The 18548-nt window shown below is 36.1% G+C and overlaps 1 protein-coding gene across 1 annotated transcript; it reads right to left on the bottom strand.

The window, feature by feature from the left end:
- Positions 1-230: 230 nt before the first annotated feature.
- Pyroxd1 (pyridine nucleotide-disulphide oxidoreductase domain 1) lies at positions 231-17520 on the bottom strand. The gene is made up of 12 exons (XM_005379057.2): positions 17361-17520; positions 15368-15448; positions 13793-13912; positions 11802-11930; positions 9147-9220; positions 6753-6913; positions 5986-6086; positions 4830-4962; positions 3881-3993; positions 3152-3274; positions 1468-1605; positions 231-704 (listed from the first exon to the last, which is right to left on the bottom strand). Exons 1-12 carry the CDS (start codon positions 17415-17417, stop codon positions 456-458), a joined length of 1479 nt encoding a protein of 492 aa, XP_005379114.1. The 5' UTR covers positions 17418-17520; the 3' UTR covers positions 231-455.
- Positions 17521-18548: the final 1028 nt, after the last annotated feature.

Genomic DNA, 18548 nt, shown 5'->3' with positions numbered 1-18548 from the left:
CAAACCTAGATCACAGGTAAAATGTTTAAAGCTTAAAAATGACTACGTTACTAAAGATTTCTTACCTAAGAATAGGTCAGTTTTGTATTAGAAAAATGTATGTGTGAAGGAATTATTTCCCTTTTTTTCCTCCTTGGTACCAGGAATCGAACTCAGGACCTTGCACTTGCCAGGCAGGCACTGTGCCGCTGAGCTACATCCTCAGGCTGTGAAGGAATTACTTGAACTGATTCCTTATTTAACATTTTATTTCTTTAATACTTCTGCATGAACATCACTCCGTGTTTTTACCCCACTTCAATACTGGGCATTGAACCCAGGGCCTCAGGCACGATGTCAGGTGACACTTCTGATTTAATAATGAATGGAAGTTAAAAATACAGTTCAGTCATCCATTTTACTGACTCCAGTTTTCCTTAGTTTGAACTTTATGTGAATCTTGAGGAAATCTCCTTTTAGTCAAAATAATCTTCTATATCAATGTTTGGATCTAGTAGCTCTTCTCCATATGGTGAAAGATCCATTTGGTTTAAAATTAAATTTTCAAATGTCTCCTCTAAGTCAGTTTCACCAATTAAGACAGCTCCCATCATCCGCCCATTCTGCATGACAACTTTGACGTACTCTTGTCCTTTGGTGCATCTCAGCATTAATTCATGGTCTGAACCCAAGCCTTGTGCATTGTATTTCCCCAGCAAAACAACCTACACACAGGGAAAAAAAGTGAATTCTCCTGAGTACCAAGGAAGGAAACATAAGGTGCAGTTGTTTTGGGTCATGTTAGAATAGCCTACAAAAAAACTATTCAGCAAACTTACAGCTCAGTATTATTGGGAGGGTCCCAGAGAAAACATTTATTCTATAGATAACACTGCGACCCAATTTACATTAACATTAAAAATATCAGAGAATATATTGATTTTTAGTATTTTAAACATTGGACGTATCTGGAGAATCTAAGTGGATGATACTGCACTATGTACATAAACATTAAAAGTATCTAGGGAATACGTAAGTGTACAGAACATAAACTACATTAGCCTAGAATTCCAGTTTAAACATTTAATAAGGAACTGAGTTAGATCTTTAATGGAAAGATTATTTAATTTCCTTGAAGCTTCTGATGTATTTTTCCTTATCAATAAATTTGGAGGGAAAAAAACTTGTTTCAGAATAATTTAACAAGGGTCAAATAAAATACTATGAACGAGAAAACACCTGGTTCATTCCTAAGTACGACACCTTTTAGTTTCCCTCACAAAGACGGTACCTCAAGTACAACTTAGAAATCCACCAACGTGGAACAAAGCTGGGGTAAAAGGCTGGTCTCGAACTTGCAATGATCCTCCTGCCTCAGCCTCCCGAGTGCTGGGATTACAAGCGTGTGCCACCACGCCCAGCTACATAGAATATATTTAATTATCAGGCCCACAGAAGAAATTGCATTCATTTGATTAACCAGCTTACCTTATAGTTAAAAAATTTTGTTACATGAGCAAACAGTTCAAAGCTGAAATCCATGTCAGTGTAGTCTCCCACGCTAGCTGCAGCCATGCACTTTGCAGCATACCATCCCATCTGTCTAGCCTGGGTCCACAGCCTCATCTGAATGGAAAAATGTTACATGACATCTTGTTTTCATTATCATTACTTAATATTATAATTCTAACCTTGCAAGTTCCCTTCAAGAGGTTCAGTGCTGGACACTCCTTCAGTTCAGTTGGTTCTAGTTATTATCTTCGCCACTGAAACAGTCACCAGTATACACTAATCAAGCTGACTTTGGTATTCTTTTAGTCTATCTAAATTACTGTCTCTAAAAATTAGGGAGAACACCCGCCAATCATGAATATGTTTCAGTAAGATTTCTACTAAATAAATTTCTATACAAAAATAGATTACATCAGACGGGGGTAATATTTTAATTAACCAGTCCCCTCTTCAAAGTCTGTCGTCAGCATTAGCATACATATTACACTATTATGGAAAAATTCTCCATGGTAACAGTGTAAGGGGAAATGTTTGGTCCAGTTATAAATATTTTTAAAGTATTAATTCTTTATGAAGAGGTCTAATTCTCAGTCATGAATAACTATTCTATGAAAATGTTCCACTTTCCAGTAACCTTCATTTTTCAAGCATCAGTTAAGCTGATAAACTAAAAAATTAAACATAGATATACTGGTATCACATCAGATTTTGGCAACTGATTCTGGGAAGTCATTTAGTTTTTTCTCTCTGACAGTACCAGTTCCCTTGCAACTGTATTTTTTATTCTATTTCTACAAAGTTTCTAGTGTCAGTCTCCATAAGGAAGGTAGGTTTGAAGAAGTGAAAAGCAGTCTTGCAAGGGAGCAGAGTACACTGAGCGTGGTAACACTTTTCTTAACACAGATAAATGTGGACTGGTTTTCTTAATCTGTGACATCTCCCTTGCCTCTGTCCTTCCTAAAACAGCTTCCTTTTGTCGTTGATTATCTTCCTCTAGTAGTTTTTTTTGTCCCTTAAAAGGATGCAGGCAACACTGTGTGAATGGGGAAGTCTAGAAGTCTAGATCCAGATGGAAGCTACTGCGGCTCAGGAAAGCTGTTTGCTGTCAGGAATACTATTTAGTAATAATTACCATCAGAACATTCTTTCCAGGAATAGAATGTCTTATTTATGTAATTTATGATCTCAGTGGTTTGATTTGTTTTGTTTTTTAATCTATAGCTCTGCTGTCCAGTATAGTCAACACTAGCCTCATATAGCTATTTAATTAAATGTAAATAAAAAATTTAGTTCCTCAGTCAGATCAGCCACCTTTAAAGTACCCATGGGACTCATGTGACAAGTGCCTAACCGAACAGCGCAGGATTACAGAATATTTCCATCATCAGAGTTCTGCTGGATATGCTGATAAGCATATGAGAATGAAAAGTAATAGTCCTTAATTCTTTACAAAAGATACCCAGTCTGCTCTCCAATTTACTATATAATTTACCAAAAAGGGAGAAAATCTAGTTGGTTTTTTTAATATCACAAAATAACTTTGTGATGGCTTTCTATTTAAAGCAGAAAAGTTGGAAAAGCAGACAGCTGGGTGGGTAGCGACTGCTTTAATTCCTAATGGATCCCTGATTAAATCGTGTGATCCTAAGCGCGGGCTCACCTGCTGCCAGACTGGGCTGGGCTGCCAAGACGCCGTGCAGATGTCACCTGCAGCGTAGATATCTGGAAGTGACGTGAGCATGTGCTCATCCACTTTCAGGCCACCATCTTCTCCTAGGTCAAACTGAAAGACGTTCCTCGTAAGCAGTAAGTCTAGAGAAGACTGCAACATGACTTTTTCATTGTAAGAGTAAAAGAACATGTCAAATTTTTACACTGCGGTGTGCTCATCTTCAGTGAGAAAGTAATAAACAGCTGCAAAGTCTAGGGATCTATGCCGGCTTTCCAGGGATTAAATTTTTACTGATACAGACTCATAAATATCAGAATTTCAGTATCAAAAGTACCCAATAACCGTATGATTGACCTACTCATAATGACAACATTGCTGTTTTTATAAGCTTCAAGTGCTACAAGGCAAATGAAAGTAACAGTCTCTTTAAGATTCATTTCTGAGAATTCATAACAGGTGTTAGTCTCTTAACCAACTCTTACTTAAACTGTACATTACGTCCCTCGATCACATTCATGCTGGGATGGTAACTGCTAAAGAATTTTGAGAAGTAAAGAAGACTATAAGTCAATACATGTATATAAACCAAATTGTTTTCAGCTATCTTCAGTTCTTTATTAAAATAAAGAATAGTTATTCATGACTGAGAATTAGACCTCTTCATAAAGAATTAATACTTTAAAAATATTTATAACTGGACCAAACATTTCCCCTTACACTGTTACCATGGAGAAAAGGTTCTGTATTTGGCGTAACTCCTGTTGCGCTGACAATGAAATCACAGCCATACAGCTTTCCATTGGTCAGTTCCACATATACGGGCCATGTCTCTTTAAAAAAGGAAGATTTTATTTTCAAATGTAATCAACAGAAATTACATGAATGTATTGAATAAGAACAAAGAGGTAGCAAATGGCTTTAAACAACACCCCTTAATGATTTTTATAAGGTGCTTCATTAGAATAATTTTAATACAATCAGTATCTTCTATTTTTGGTATAATTGCAAAGTCATTCTAAATGTTTTCCTTCAAATTTGGACATATACACATTTTCCCTGAGTAAAGTTAAATGGATAATCCCTTTTTAAATTATTTCTCTAAAAAACTTTATTAATACTTGATATTCATCGTTCACCCCAACTTGTTTCCTCACTTTTCAGTGTTTTTCCTCGCTATTCCTGGCCCACTTCCAACACTCTCTTGTCCTATAGAAAAACTTAGACTTTAAAGCAGTAGAATATTCCATACATGAGTGGGCTGAGTATTGCTTCAGATGCTTCACAGGAGTGTGTAGGACAGGAATAAGTTCTCACAGGAGGTGTGGAATAGGTCTTTGATCTGCATCTCTGTCTCAAGTACATAGATTTTAATCTGTTTGATTTGGGGTTGTCACCTCCAAAAACTTCAAGGGCTTTGTTTTCAATTTGTTTTGTTTTGATCTGTATTATACTGATGGTCCGATCACCATGAGCCTTATGTAAAATAGAAAATTCTGTACAAACTTTTTAGAAAATTTTTAAATAGTAAAATGAAATGACTTAATGCTAATAAATTTGGTTTTATTTTCACTTCTCTTACATAATCTTATACAGAAATTTGAAGTTTTAAATATAATAAGGTTAAATTAAACTTCTATAAATAATAACTTCTTTTCTTGCTGCTTACCATTATCTGTGGTAACTGACTTATGAGGGTCCGTTGGAAAAGTCAAGGAATTTTTCTTTAGAAGTCTAAATTCTTCCTGGAGATAGATTTTCTTCACTTCACACATGGTTTCCATGTGAACCTTATGAGAAAACTGAAAATAAAAAGAAAATAATAATAATAATAATACAGTGTTTCCAGAAAGAATGACTTGGGTTACTGAAGATAAAGAAAACATGTAGAAATATAGAGCGAAAACAATTCTTATAAATGAAAGATGCTGGATGCCCCAAAATAAGCCTCTTAGTTTACGTGTGTGAAAGGAGTGACCAGAAATTCATTCAGTACTTAAGAGATCTAGTAGTTGCCCTGGAAGACAGAATGCAGGGAATGTTTTTTAGTCTAGGCCTCACTAGTAATTACACATATACTTTTAAAAAACTGACAATGGTGAATGGACTAAAAACTTCTTCAGAGCAAGACTATCCTGACTTTACTCAATCCTGGAACCTTAGGAAGGTACAGGATAGATACTAGACAATAAATATTTTTTTGAAACAAATTACTGAAATACTTGGGTTAAAAATACAATTAAGCTTAGGATCTAAGAGTACAGAAAGAAATGATTTTGCGTACTTTCCATCCTCAAAATTAGATATGCCATGGGGCCACCTGCTTCCCACCTACCCAAAGCTGAAAAACAATGCTTTAGAGAAATAACAGAGTAATGAAGGATTACCTGGCTTTTTAAGAATATTTAAATATGGTATCTTTAAAAAACTTTAAAAATTAAAACAGCTAAGTAATACAATGAATAAAACCTAATTATATGCTTATCCACTCATGATTTTAAGTATGTATTGTGGATCCATTTAAGTGTACCACATGCTTCTGAAGTGACCTTTCAGAAAGATGAATTTAAAGTCAGACAGGTGTAGTGCCTGTAGTCTGTGTGTGGAGATCTTAATCCCTGCAGAGTTTGCAGAAACACTGAGACACAGTTTAGATGCACTTTACATAGACGAATTTATGTTCCCCTATCTTTGGTGGGCATCCAGGCCAAGTGGATTCGAAGTCCTTTCCTACCACTGCGGATTTTAAGTGACCTATGTATTTCTTTGGTTGTCTGTAATAAGATTTCATGTAGACATATTTAATCAGTATATGCAAATAGTACCTCTTTTGTTCCTTTTAGATCCAAGCCTTCATGCCAATCTGGTCCCAAGGCACTGCCCACAGTATCAGCTTTAGCTTTGGGTCTTGCTTCCTTTTTCATTCCTGAAGAAATGAACTCACGTGATATAAAACTAGGCAGGCAGAGATTTATGCCTGTATTCTGTGGCTTTTAGGGAATAACATCATTCTAATACATACAAATGTATAGCATGACAAAACCAGTTTATATTAATCATTTTATTATTTTAATATTCTGTGAAACAGCTATAAAACAAACCTTCAATTAAATGTGTATAAACATTTAACCAATCTTTTTGACAACAGACAGTTAAATTGAAGAATAAAAAATTTAGCCATCAATTTTTTCAATGTTTAGTACCTTCAAAACTTACAAAATTCATTCTGTATAGGCCAAAAATTTTTAAAAAGCTATTAAACAAAATTAAACTGCTAAATTAAATTGCAAAATTTAAATTTCTCATTGTATTTTTTAATCTTTGATAGTGCTCGATTCTAACATCTGTTTGCAAAGTTGCAGATGAGCTAGTTTATTTAAATTTCACTTTATATTTCCTATTTGAATTATCTGAATATACAGGTACATGTCTGTACATATATATATGTTTTAGAAAATCTGAAGATACAGAAATAAAGATCCATATTCCTATCTCTCAAATATATTTTGCTAAATTTCCTTAAAGCCCTTATGTATGTAGTTTAAAAAAATCCCATGTGAGAATTAATGAGCTAGACAGAGGCTACACTTACCTTCAGTTGTGTATTTAGTTCTTTTATGTGGAATTTTAGCCTCTGGTTTTTCGGAGATGAGCCTGGAAGTCAAAAATTCAGCTGCGCCTGCATCGAAGAAAGTATTCCCAATAGCTTTATCTTTAATGGCCCAAATCACTTCACAGCCTTCAATTTCATACCTAAAAGGAATATTACAGTTATGCAGAGTAACTTCAAAAGTCTAAGTAGAAATCTCCAAATAACAGTTGTCTCTTACAGCAAAAGTAAAGAACAAATTTTATGGTAAATTTGGATAGACTGATTATAAAGAGGAATGGAACATACTTCAAAGCTAAGTTATAAACAGAATAAACACTACAAGAAATTTAACCAGTTTACTGAAAGAACCTGTATGTGATAACTATATGTACTTAGTATCAAGTAAAATTTTATGAAATGAGTATCATTTCAGAGTGTTGAAGTGTACGTCATAGTTGTATGAATGTCCTCCAAGGTTCCACATGTAAGCATTGCTTTATCAGGCTAGCGTATGATCAAGAAAGAATGTATAATACATAGCTACAATACCGGGAATAGGTGACTTCACTGGTGATTAATTTTTTATGTATTCAAAGCACCACTTTATGTAAGAGGATAGAAAAAGGAGAAAAAGTTACAACTTAAAAATCTTCAGTTATAAAGAACTATTACCTTCAATTTTCTTCATCTCATAAATTATCTGGTTCATAAAAAGATCAGACTTTACAGGAAAAAAGGAATGGCCCTGGCAGTGGACTCCACTTTCCATTACTCTACGCGGTTCATTTCCAGGTGAGAACGTAATGAGAGTTTCACTAAGCCCCCGAAGTCCCTTACAGTTCACATAATCATATCACCCGTCATCTAACCCAAGATACTGTCTCCTAATAATGATTATTTTGATCATGATATAAATGGGGACAATATCAGACAAACAGGACATAGGACTTTTTTGAACTTGCAACAGTTATAGGAATATTACATATTAATATGAATTCTAACTTTAACATTTCAAGGATATAAATTATTGCCCCTTTTTCTTTCATAAACTGATATAATGTAGTTAGATTAAATGACTGTTCAAGACTAATCAATGAACAGGAGACAGAAAGAAGTTTAGTTCACCTAATTCCAGGTGAAGTTACATTCATGCTTTTAGCACGTGCATGAGCAGCCCCTCACTTCATGCCTTTATTTTTCCTGCTCCCCAGGGCCAACGAATGTTTATAGTCACTAAATCTCAGAATGTTCTTTTTCATGGGATAGAACATACTATTTTATGTTGCTCAGATCATATAGGATTGCTGCTGAGCAGAAAATCGAATACACACACGTGGTAACTAATTTTATATTTCACTTTACATATAGGCTATTGTTACTATGGAATACGTTATTAATAAATTACAAATTTTCATATAATTTTCATATTTTAAAGTTAATATAATGGTATTAAACATATCACTGTAGCTTAACGTACCAATGACTGACTAGCAGGCCTGGTACTGGAGTAAGCACCACAAGTGATTACTGTACTTGTCCTCCCTCACAGGATTCTCTAGTTCTCTGCTGACCTCAACTGTGCGCTCAGCAAGGGGTACAAGTTTGAAAGTATCATCACACACGCAGGAAATACTTTCACCTTAAAACCACTCTAAAAGAGACTACAGTGAGGTATTACAGTTTTGTGAAATTTGGAAAAATTGTCTGTTTGAAAAGGAAAGGATTAACCGGCACTTGGGAAGAAGCAGAGACCTGAACTGAAATCAACACTGATGAATTTGGTGGGACACAGGCTACTCTCGTGTGGAAGGGGTTTGAGTATGCTGGTTTTTCCTCAGGAGATGCAAAGACCCCAGGGAACCCAACTCAGAGAACAGCACTATGACACCTTCCTTAACCTATCGAAGAAGTGCTTGTGGATGTAAAATTACAAGTTTTAGACAAGTAGATAGTTTTCACTACCTAATTTAAAGAAAAGGACAGGATTAAATATTGTAAGACTCTTAACTCCTTTGCACAAAAGAAATATTTTAAACATACATAATACAGGGCCAGGGAGATAGCTCAGTGGCACAGCGCCTGCCTGGCAAGCATAAGGTCATGAGTTTGATTCCTGGTACAAAAAAAAAAAACCATACATAATACAATAATAAGTCATACTTTTAGTGCCAGATCATAGAGACTAAAAACATTCCTGAACCATTTATATTTTAAAAGTAAATTTCTGCAATCTTGTATTCTATAAGAGCTAAAAAATAAAGTGGATTTTTATCCCTGAAAATATGAAAAACAATTACATTTATGTTTGATATTCAGGATACAAGGTTTTCTAGTATGCCCACAATCACATGAATCCCAAAACAACTTTTAAATGATATTTAAAAACATACTTACACTAACTCAAGTGCAATACCACCATTCCCTATGATCATTATTCTTTTAGCTTTAGTAAGCTGTCTCTGAAATTCCTATATTAAAAAGAAAAAGAGTTTTTGAAATAGTGAAGCAAAAGACTTCACTGATAATGTTCTAAAAATGTAAGTATTTCATCAGTTTACAAAGGAACAACAAAACTTGCTTCCCAGTCTGCCAGGGTGTATGTACCCTCCCAATCAGTATTCCCAGGTTCTGCTTCGTGTTTCATCGTAAGCTGCCTGTACTGCAGTGCCTCTCCTAATTTCCCTTGCCTATTACGTGATTACATATGAAGCCCTGCAGCATTTCAACCAGAGGCTTTCTGCACAATCCAAGCTCTGGACAGAATCAGTGAGTTTGCCTCTGCTAGCCTCTTCGATGACATGTCTCCCTAGGGTCCCTCAACAATGAAAACTTTTGGCAAGAAGTGCAGAGGCATGGCGGGTAAGAGCAGAGCCTGCAGCAGCGGTGGCGAACCTATGGCACACCTGTTTTTCTTCTGAGACAAAAAAATGTTAATGTATGAGTTGTTTTTTCTAAACTAAAATCTCAGTATTCCGGTTTTGGTACTCTGTGATAAATAAGTGGTTCTGGGTTACAGTTTGGGCCCTTGTCTCTGAAGGCTCCCCATCACAGTCTGGAGTCACTGGCTTTAGCAGCTCCTAACGCGATGACTGGGCACAGCTGCTTAACCTCTCTGGACCTCAGGTTCCTCAACTGTAGAGAAAAACAACTGACTACACGTCCTAACGTTTCTGTATGGACTGTGTGCTGTCATGTAGATAAAGCTATTATAAGTACCAGGCACATCATAAAGTCGCACATTTATTGGAAAAATGCTGTAATTACTATTATAAGACAAATTATCCCCCCCCCAAAAAAATAACAAAAGAGTATGATGAGCTAGGAAGAAGCTGGTGGTAACTCATCTGGCTCTTTCAAAAGTATAGTTTCACTGATTCAGAATGATCTCAGTGCAGAAAACGTTCCTCTACCTACTACTTTATTTCTAGCTTGTACTATTCTTTAAACTGACTTAATATTCTACAAAAAAAAACCCAAAAAACTGAGGTTGACTTTAGTTTGTCCTTCAGTGATGGCAGTGCAATTTAAGGAAGATCCGGACACCTTAAGAAAGTATATTGGACACAGATGAGAAGAATAAGTTTAAACTATACTTCCAGCTGGGTGTGGTGCTGCATGCCGGTAATTCCAGCACTCTGGGAGACTGAGGCAGGAGGATCCCAACTTTAAGCCCATCCTGGGAAATTTATTGACTTAGCAAGACCCTGTCTCCAAACAAAAAGGGAGGAGGGGTGGGGGCTGGGGATGCAGCTCCGTATGCAGGCACTGGGTTCATTTCCCAGTACTGCAGAAATAAAAGCAAATACTGTACTTTTGATCAACATAACAGTTGCCTTAGAATAGGAAAATACTTCGTCTTTTCATCTCAGCTTCTATTGTCAGATAATATTCTAGACACAGAAATATTTTATCCACTTTATTATGCAACAACAAAATCTCATTTTCCGACTCTGCCAGGACGCACCCTTCCCATTACTATGACAAGTGCTCCATTTATCGTTCATCCCAAGCTACCTTTGTAGCAAAGTTCTCTGGAGTACCATGAAGATTATCATGGGGATTCAATGAGTTCATGTATGTGGAAGGCCTAGCTGAAACAAGAATAAGCTCAAATCTCCAATGACATAAACCTCAACTGTTGACACAAAGATAGTCAAGTTCTCTTAATTTTCTCTAAATTCCTCATTAAGAGAAGACTAGGCTGAGAGAAATCATTGGCAGTTTTCAAGAACAGAAAGCATTGTATGATGCAAAGTCATCCCTCCTGGAACAGAAGAGTGAGTGTGAAGTTAGACAAAGCAGTGGGATGACATAAGGAGGAGCTTCTTGTCAGCACGGTTAACAAACTCTGAGGCACATCACCAGACAAAGTTGAATCATGCACTTTGAGAAGTGTCATCTCCCTTGGGTGGTTAATCACAATGTTAGCACAGAGCAATGAACTAACCAAGCAATAAACCTTTCTCAGTTCGATGATTCCATCGTGATTTCCACCTCCAAGATCTCATGAATATTTTCTTTGCCGTGGAATAAGACCAACACATTTTACATACGCTTTGCCATTTGGGAAAAAGATTATCACATTATTTAAGTGACAAATCACATTTCCCAGCGAGGAGTAAGGAATGTGTAATGTAAACTGTAATCTTCAACATAGTCACTGTATAATAGCTCAGAGCCAAAAGACTTTCTGAGATTAGCATGAAGTAAAAATTATCAACTAAAAACAAACTGAAGTTGACAATAATAACACATATTACTACTCTTTTTTTCCTTACTCTTTGAGGTAAGAGTCTCACTATGTAGTCCTGGCTAGCCTTGAACGTCTGATTCTCCTGCCTCAGCTGCTGAGTGCTGGGATTACAGGATTGTGACACCACATCCAGCTCATATAACCTCTATTTTTTTTATGAGTTGTGAAACAAAAACTTTCCCTCTGTTCTAATCAATGAGGAATTAACACTGTCAAGTGGAACACTTTTATTTAGATGCAGAAGCGTCAAAGGAATCTTCAGGTTTCCTTACTGTAACCCAAATTTAAAATGTTACCTGAGCACTGTCTGTATCACGGATTCCTAGCACATAAGGATTTCCTTCACATATCAGCTTTGGCTTGGCTCCTGCACACAGACAGAGTTTCTTATATATATGCTGATTGCCATCTTCTGTGAAAACACACTGTAAACACGGAGAGTAATGAAAGGAAGAGGGGAAGCAAATTCATGTAGGAATATGATTTAACTTTAAGTTGAAATTTCAGTAAGACAAAAGCTAAAATTAATATATTAAGGTTGCCACTTGATAGCACTCAATATTTAGAGCAATTACAAACCTCTAGTGATTTCTAAGTGGTAACTTTGAATAACATCAATGAGTCTAAAAAATATGTATTAGAGATGCACTATTTTTATTCCTTAACAGTGAATGGAAATCTACATACAGTAGTATTGTGCTACAGGGAGACGTGCTGCACTTTGCTGGAATGGTTTAACGGTTCACCTTTGTGCCACATACTGAGTTATATAACTTGGCACTTACCAACCATTTGGGACACTGAGTACCCAATTCAATGCTTCAGTTGCATGACAAACACAATAAACCAATACTCCACAGGATAATCCAAGCAGAAAATTATACACTTATGTTCCTACAGATAACTTGGTTAGAATTTTATCTGACAGAAATAGAAGATATTGGCATTGACCAAGCTTTAAAAATAATCCATATTTAGCAACTGAAAAAAGAAATCCAGATACAAAAACACTGTTCATTAGCTACTGCTAAATATTGGAAGTAGACATAAAGTCACACCCTACTTCTAATTCAAGGAAGTATGCACAGAGCAGCTAAGAGGGCAGATACACACTGCACGGACGATACTTTTCAAATGGCAGTGGCACGCAGTCTAATTCATCAAATCCTCTAATACTCAAATTCTCCTTTTTGAGAGTACAACTCAATTTACAAAATTAATTGATATGAATAATACTTGGAATGTCTTACCATTAAAAGTATCAGAAACTTACCTGCGTTTTAGAATTAAGGTTTTTAATTTTCTTCTCATACAATTTGATACTTCTATTAAATTATCTGTATTTCACTCATACATTAGAACTGCCTTACAGAAACAACTAAAACCCCCATTTCCCCTTTCTCTGATGTCCTCTGCAGAGATTTTAAAACACGTGACATCTTTTCCTGAGACTGTCTTACTCATTCTCAATTGCAAGGGTTTAGTGAGTCCTGCTGAATGTATAGGAGAAATACCCTTAAATGTGGGATATTGTTTCCAACTACATTTCCCATCTTAATCCAGGCATCATATCGACTGCAACTGCTATTTAATTTGGCTGTTGGTCACTAACTCTATCTCGGTTCATCCTCCACAATGCTGTCAGATATAGCTTACTAAAAAAATTTTTAGCATCCGTGCCCCCAGATTTACAAATCTGACTGAATACAACAAAGACCCAATTTCTTAGAATGACACAAAAAGTTCTTCACAATCTTACCTATTTCCCTAGCCTTGCTGGCCAGATTCCTTTACTTTTCCATACCCTAATCCCTCTGACATCCTTATGATTCCTCATCCCCCTTTTTCTTTCTTAGGTCTTTGAACATGTAATCTGCTTTTCATCTTTGAAGCCTGACTTAAATGTAACATTATGCCTTCCTGAGCACCTAATGGCAGAATTTTGGAAACATTTTCATGACTGTGCTTTTTATATGTCCATATAGTTATACAGTATATATATCAATACATGGTGACCCTGGTGACGCTGACCATTTTTAGGAGCAGGTACATTGTATTATTCCTATTATATCCCAGAAACTAATGTAGTACCAGCACGTAAGGGACACTTATAACCCAGAACAACTCCCCTGCAGTGTGAATTTTCTAATAATGAAAATCAGTGCCACTAAACTTTACATTTTAGAAACTGAAATGGTGGTGGTGATACAAGCAGGCTCAAAGGAAGATAAGCAAAACCTTGCCAACACTGAATGTGGAAATATATCATTTAAAATGTTTTGCTTACGTGTTCTTTACTCTTCAGCTGCTTTACTCCAGATTCTATGACCTTAATGTTAGGAAAGCGACTTTCTAACACAGTACTTGGTTGTTCCTCAACATCAAATTCTTCCAATGTTTTGGAAACCTATATTAGATCCAAGAGGAAAAAGGTATACTTTAAACAGTTATTTTAGTTCAAGAATCTCAATAAAATATTTTCATTTGTGACTATCCATTACTATTTCAAGTTCATAAAACAAGAAAGTTAGCCAACTGCACTGTTATGGTTTGGATCTTATATGTTCCTCAAAGGCTCATATGCTAAAGGCTTGGTCACCAACTTGCGGTGCTATTAGGAAGTGGGAGAAGCCTAAAGCATAGGTAACAAAACCAAAAATAAGTAGAATTATATTAAAATAAAAAGTTTCTCCATAGCAAAGGAAACAATTATTATAATAGGGTGAAAAAAGAACTCAGAGTGGCAAAAATATTTGCAATCCATATTTGTGATAAAGTATTAACATCTCAAATATATTAGGAACCCAATCACTCCATATTAAAAAACCAAATAACCCAATATAAAAATAGGCAAAGGATCTAACTAGACATTTCTCTAAAGACATAAACACTGCCAACAGAAATTTAAGAATGTGTTCAACATTAGCACAAGTGCTAATCGCTAGGAGAAAGAAAATCAAAACTAAAACGAGACATCTCACGTTCGTTTTGATGGCTATTATTCAAAAGAAAGAAGATAACAAGTGTTGGCAAAAAGTGGAGAAAAGGGATCCTTGCCTCAGTGTTGGTGGGAATGTAAATTAGTATAGTCTTACAGAAAACAGGAAGTTCTTCAAGAAAATTAATAATTAAACTACCATATGATACCACAATACCACAACTGGGTATATATCCCAAAGAAATTAAACTGACATGTTGAAGAGATATCTGTACTCCTATATTCATTCCAGCATTATTCATAATGGTTAAGGCAGGAATCAACCTAAGTGTCCACCAATGACTGAGTGCATAAAGACAATGTAATACACACAATGGAATACTATTCATGCTTTAAAAAAAGAAGAAATCCTGTCAGATGTGACAACATGAATGAACATGGAAGACATTATGCTAGGTGAAAAAGCTAGGTGCAGAAAAGCAAATACTGCATGATTTCACTTACATGGGAAGTATAAAAGTCAAACTCATAGAAACAGAAAAGTAAAATGGTGGTTAACAGAGACATAAGTACAGGCACTGTGGAGATTTTGTTCAAAGGATAGAACATATTATACAACAGGAATAAATTCAAGAGATCTAATGTACATCTTGATAATGGGAATAGTGATATACTGTACATATTCGGCACTTGCTAAAATAATACTAAATTTTAAATGGTCTCATAAAAATGATAGTGAGGTAATGCATATATATTGAAAACTCGATTTAGCAATTCCACCTTCTATATATCTAGCCAAATATGTTGTATACTATAAACATATCCAATTGTTACCTGTCAATTAAAAAAAAAGGAGTAAAAAACACCATTAGAGCATTTCTTTTTCAAACTAAAACTAAGAAAGTTACAAAAAAAGATTCTCACCTGTTTAAAATTGGTAACTGCTTTAATAACAGGAGAAGCTGTGACCAGGAGAATCTCTTCTGATGGAAAGCTAACAGCCAACTTATTTTTAAAAAGAGAAAATTATGATAATATTAGGTATTGCTCTAAAATTAAGTGTGGGAGTATGGGATAATAAAGTTTTAATAACGTTACTAATCTAGGAAATCCAAAACTCTTGGGTCTCATATAAAGGTCTGTATTATTTGAGGTCTTGTTTATATTTATAGAGAACTGTTAAACTCATATATTGATAAAATGAATACATTTACACTGAACAGTAACAAAGGCCTCCTGAACAAGGAAAGTAATGTACAGAAATATCCTTTAAATTATTTTGTACACCAATTTAAAGTTATCACAGACATAAGAAATTACCTTTCCAAAAAACAGTTAAGTCACTTCTATTTATTTTAAAATAATATTTTAATTTGCCTTCACTGGGATGAAATTAAAGCAAACTCTCAATATTAACCTACATTACCAATCTAATAAGAGTCCTGTTTCTAATTTTACTATTCCTCTAAACCTAAGCATGTTCATGTCACCTACAAACTCTTAAAACATGTAAGATTATTTTAGTTTCATCCTAACAGAATTTTCTATTAACATTTGACAATATTATCTATCCATCTTTCCTTTGTACATTCTGCAATTTATCTCCCTTCTGTTCCCATTATTTGGCCATGTTTACAAAGCTTTTTTTTTCCCACAAAGCTTTTTTATACTACTGAAATCACCTTGAAATTGGCCTTCCAGTCTCATAAGCAGTATTAACCAGTTGCCATGGCCCCCAAAACATAACTAATCATCTGTCAACACAATTCACTGGATTACTTTACTTCACTGCTTAAAAATCAAGAGATTCGTAAGCTCTTGTTTTTAGCATGACTTAAAAAGCACTTTATGATCTGATCTCTGCCAACCTTTGCTGATTAAAGCTCCCATAAATTCTCAAGAGTATCATGCGCTTTATTTAAACTTTGCTGCTCCCAGATGGTGCTGCTTTTCCACTGGACAGTATACTGTTGCCTCCCTTTCGAATGCTTTCCTGTTCTTCTCATTCATTCTTTGACAAAGAGATACAAGGATATCTCACGAAAAGAGACCTCTTTCTTAAATTAACTCCCTACCGAACTCCACAGGCACTCCTAAGATTAACAGTTAACACACAGATGGAACGATTTATTTATGTCTGTTCTACTAGAACATGAATCCCGGGGAAAGCTCACCCACGCTCTTTACACTTGACTATAGTACTCAGAGCCCTTAGTATGGTGCCTGTATTATAATGTGTACCTGGCAAACAGAAAACACACATCTGAAGATTGAAATTAAAAACAAAAAATTCTTTCACTACTCCTTAAAACCAGTAAGTGCTTGTTTATATCGACAAAATACTCGGGTTTTTTTTTTTTTTTTAGGGGGGGTTGCCTACACGTATATGAATATATATATAGTCCCGTTATTAGTATCAGAAAAGTATTCCCTAGTTGTATTTATTTGCCGGTTCTGTTACCAAACAATACTGAAGATGAAGTCTCTTTCACCTTGGGAGTTCAAAGTACAGGAAATTCATGCAAGCGTTTCTTTATTTGTTAGCTATGATGCACTAAGGATCTGGCACTTCTCTACAATTCAATCAGCTAAGGTAATTTTAAAAGCGCACAGAATTTTTGTCCAAATACAAATAAAGCCCTCTTGTCGGTTCTGCCATTATTAAGACCAGATCCTGGGCATGCCAACTTTGATTTCCTTGCTATTGCTTCCCACAGTTCTTGCTCCTGCACCAGCCATGAAGCTCTGCGAAGAACCAAGGACTTCGCCTGGCCGCACCACGCAGCTTTTAGCTCCCGAAAGCAGAGGGCAGAGGGACAAGGGGGCGTGGCCAAAAGAGTCCCGGAAGAGCGGCGAGAGCGGTCGCGGGAGAGGCCCTCAGGGCTTCCGCCTTTGGGGTGGGGGAAACTCGCCGTACCTGCTCCGCACACGTGACGCCCGCGATCCCACCGCCCACCACCACGAACTTCCCCATCGTCGGACGCTGGCGCGCGACCCCCGCGCCCTCGGAATTCCGCGGGTTTACTGAGCACAGTGGAGAGCTTCGGATTTTGCCCTCCCAGAGAGGAAGCCGCAGCTCGAGGTCATTTCCGGTGCCTGATCCAAAGACTTCGACCTACGGGTGCCCGGAGGCTCCTACTTAATCTTCTTGCATAGCCTACCCTCGGCTGCTCTTCACAGGTGCTGAGGCGTTTTATCTTTTCGGGTCTTTGCGTTACTGTTCATTTGTCTTCATGACGTTTTCCCACGACGGTTTGATAAAAAATAAACCAAGACCAGAAAAAAAAAAAAAGAAAAAAGAAAAAAAAGGAGTCGCTGAAAGGCGAATTGTTTTCAAGTTCTCACTTGGCTACTTTCAGAAATAAAATACAGAGTAGCATGTTCTTTAAATTCTTAGTGGTTGAGGGACCTTTCAGGAAACGTCTTGTTAGCACAGCCCTCTACTTGTTGCCTCTTACCTCATGATTGAATTTTTAAAATTTGTGTCGGCACGTTCTTTATGACAAGGAAATTCAATACTATTGAATTTTTTCTGTAAGTAGTAAGCATTTCCATTTGCTACTTGGAGCTCAGGTGAAACTTTTAGTCGCTTGCTGTCTTGTTCAGTTACATTTTTCTTAAGGTTTCCAGTAAATAGCGTACTGATAGAAGTGTTCTTAATCCTAATTTTACTGTTAATGCCGTTTTTCTGTTATTTGTTTGTTTGGAGAAAGTTCTAAAACAGTTTTTGCTGTCTCAGAATACTTTGCTTAAGAATGATATCGTAACCTTAAGGTAGTATTTCTCAAATGGATCACTAAGACTGATGCCCCTTTCTTTGTTTTTTTTTTTTGTTTGTTTGTTTGTTTCACTAAGACTGATGCCCCTTTCTTTGTTTTTTTTTTTTGTTTGTTTGTTTGTTTTCTCCGGTACCGGGAACTGAACTCATGATCTTGCGCTTGCCAGGCAGGCGCTTTGCCGCTGAGCTAAATCCCCAGCCCCGATGGCCCTTTCTTTAAACTCCGAGGATAACTATTCTATATAAAAAGAAAAAAAATGCTACATGGCGAAATACAGATGTTTACTGATACCTATAATAGTTATTGTGCTTTCATTTACTAGGTTA

The sequence above is a fragment of the Chinchilla lanigera genome, unplaced genomic scaffold, assembly GCF_000276665.1.
Source record: "Chinchilla lanigera isolate Chin_1 unplaced genomic scaffold, ChiLan1.0 scaffold00012, whole genome shotgun sequence".
Classification (NCBI taxonomy): Eukaryota; Metazoa; Chordata; class Mammalia; order Rodentia; family Chinchillidae; genus Chinchilla; species Chinchilla lanigera.
Note: the sequence above shows the minus strand (reverse complement) of the source record. Positions and strands in the feature narration are given on the sequence as shown.

Excerpts from the sequence above, each read along its gene's own strand:
- Pyroxd1 (XM_005379057.2), bottom strand. The coding sequence starts at position 17,417 with ATGGGGAAGTTCGTGGTGGTGGGCGGTGGGATCGCGGGCGTCACGTGT. Across the intron at positions 6,087-6,752 it reads AACTAAATACACAACTGAAG|GAATGAAAAAGGAAGCAAGA; the intron begins GTAAGTGTAGCC and ends TCATTTCTTCAG. Across the intron at positions 3,275-3,880 it reads CTTTTCTCCATGGTAACAGT|TTTGACCTAGGAGAAGATGG; the intron begins GTAAGGGGAAAT and ends AACGTCTTTCAG.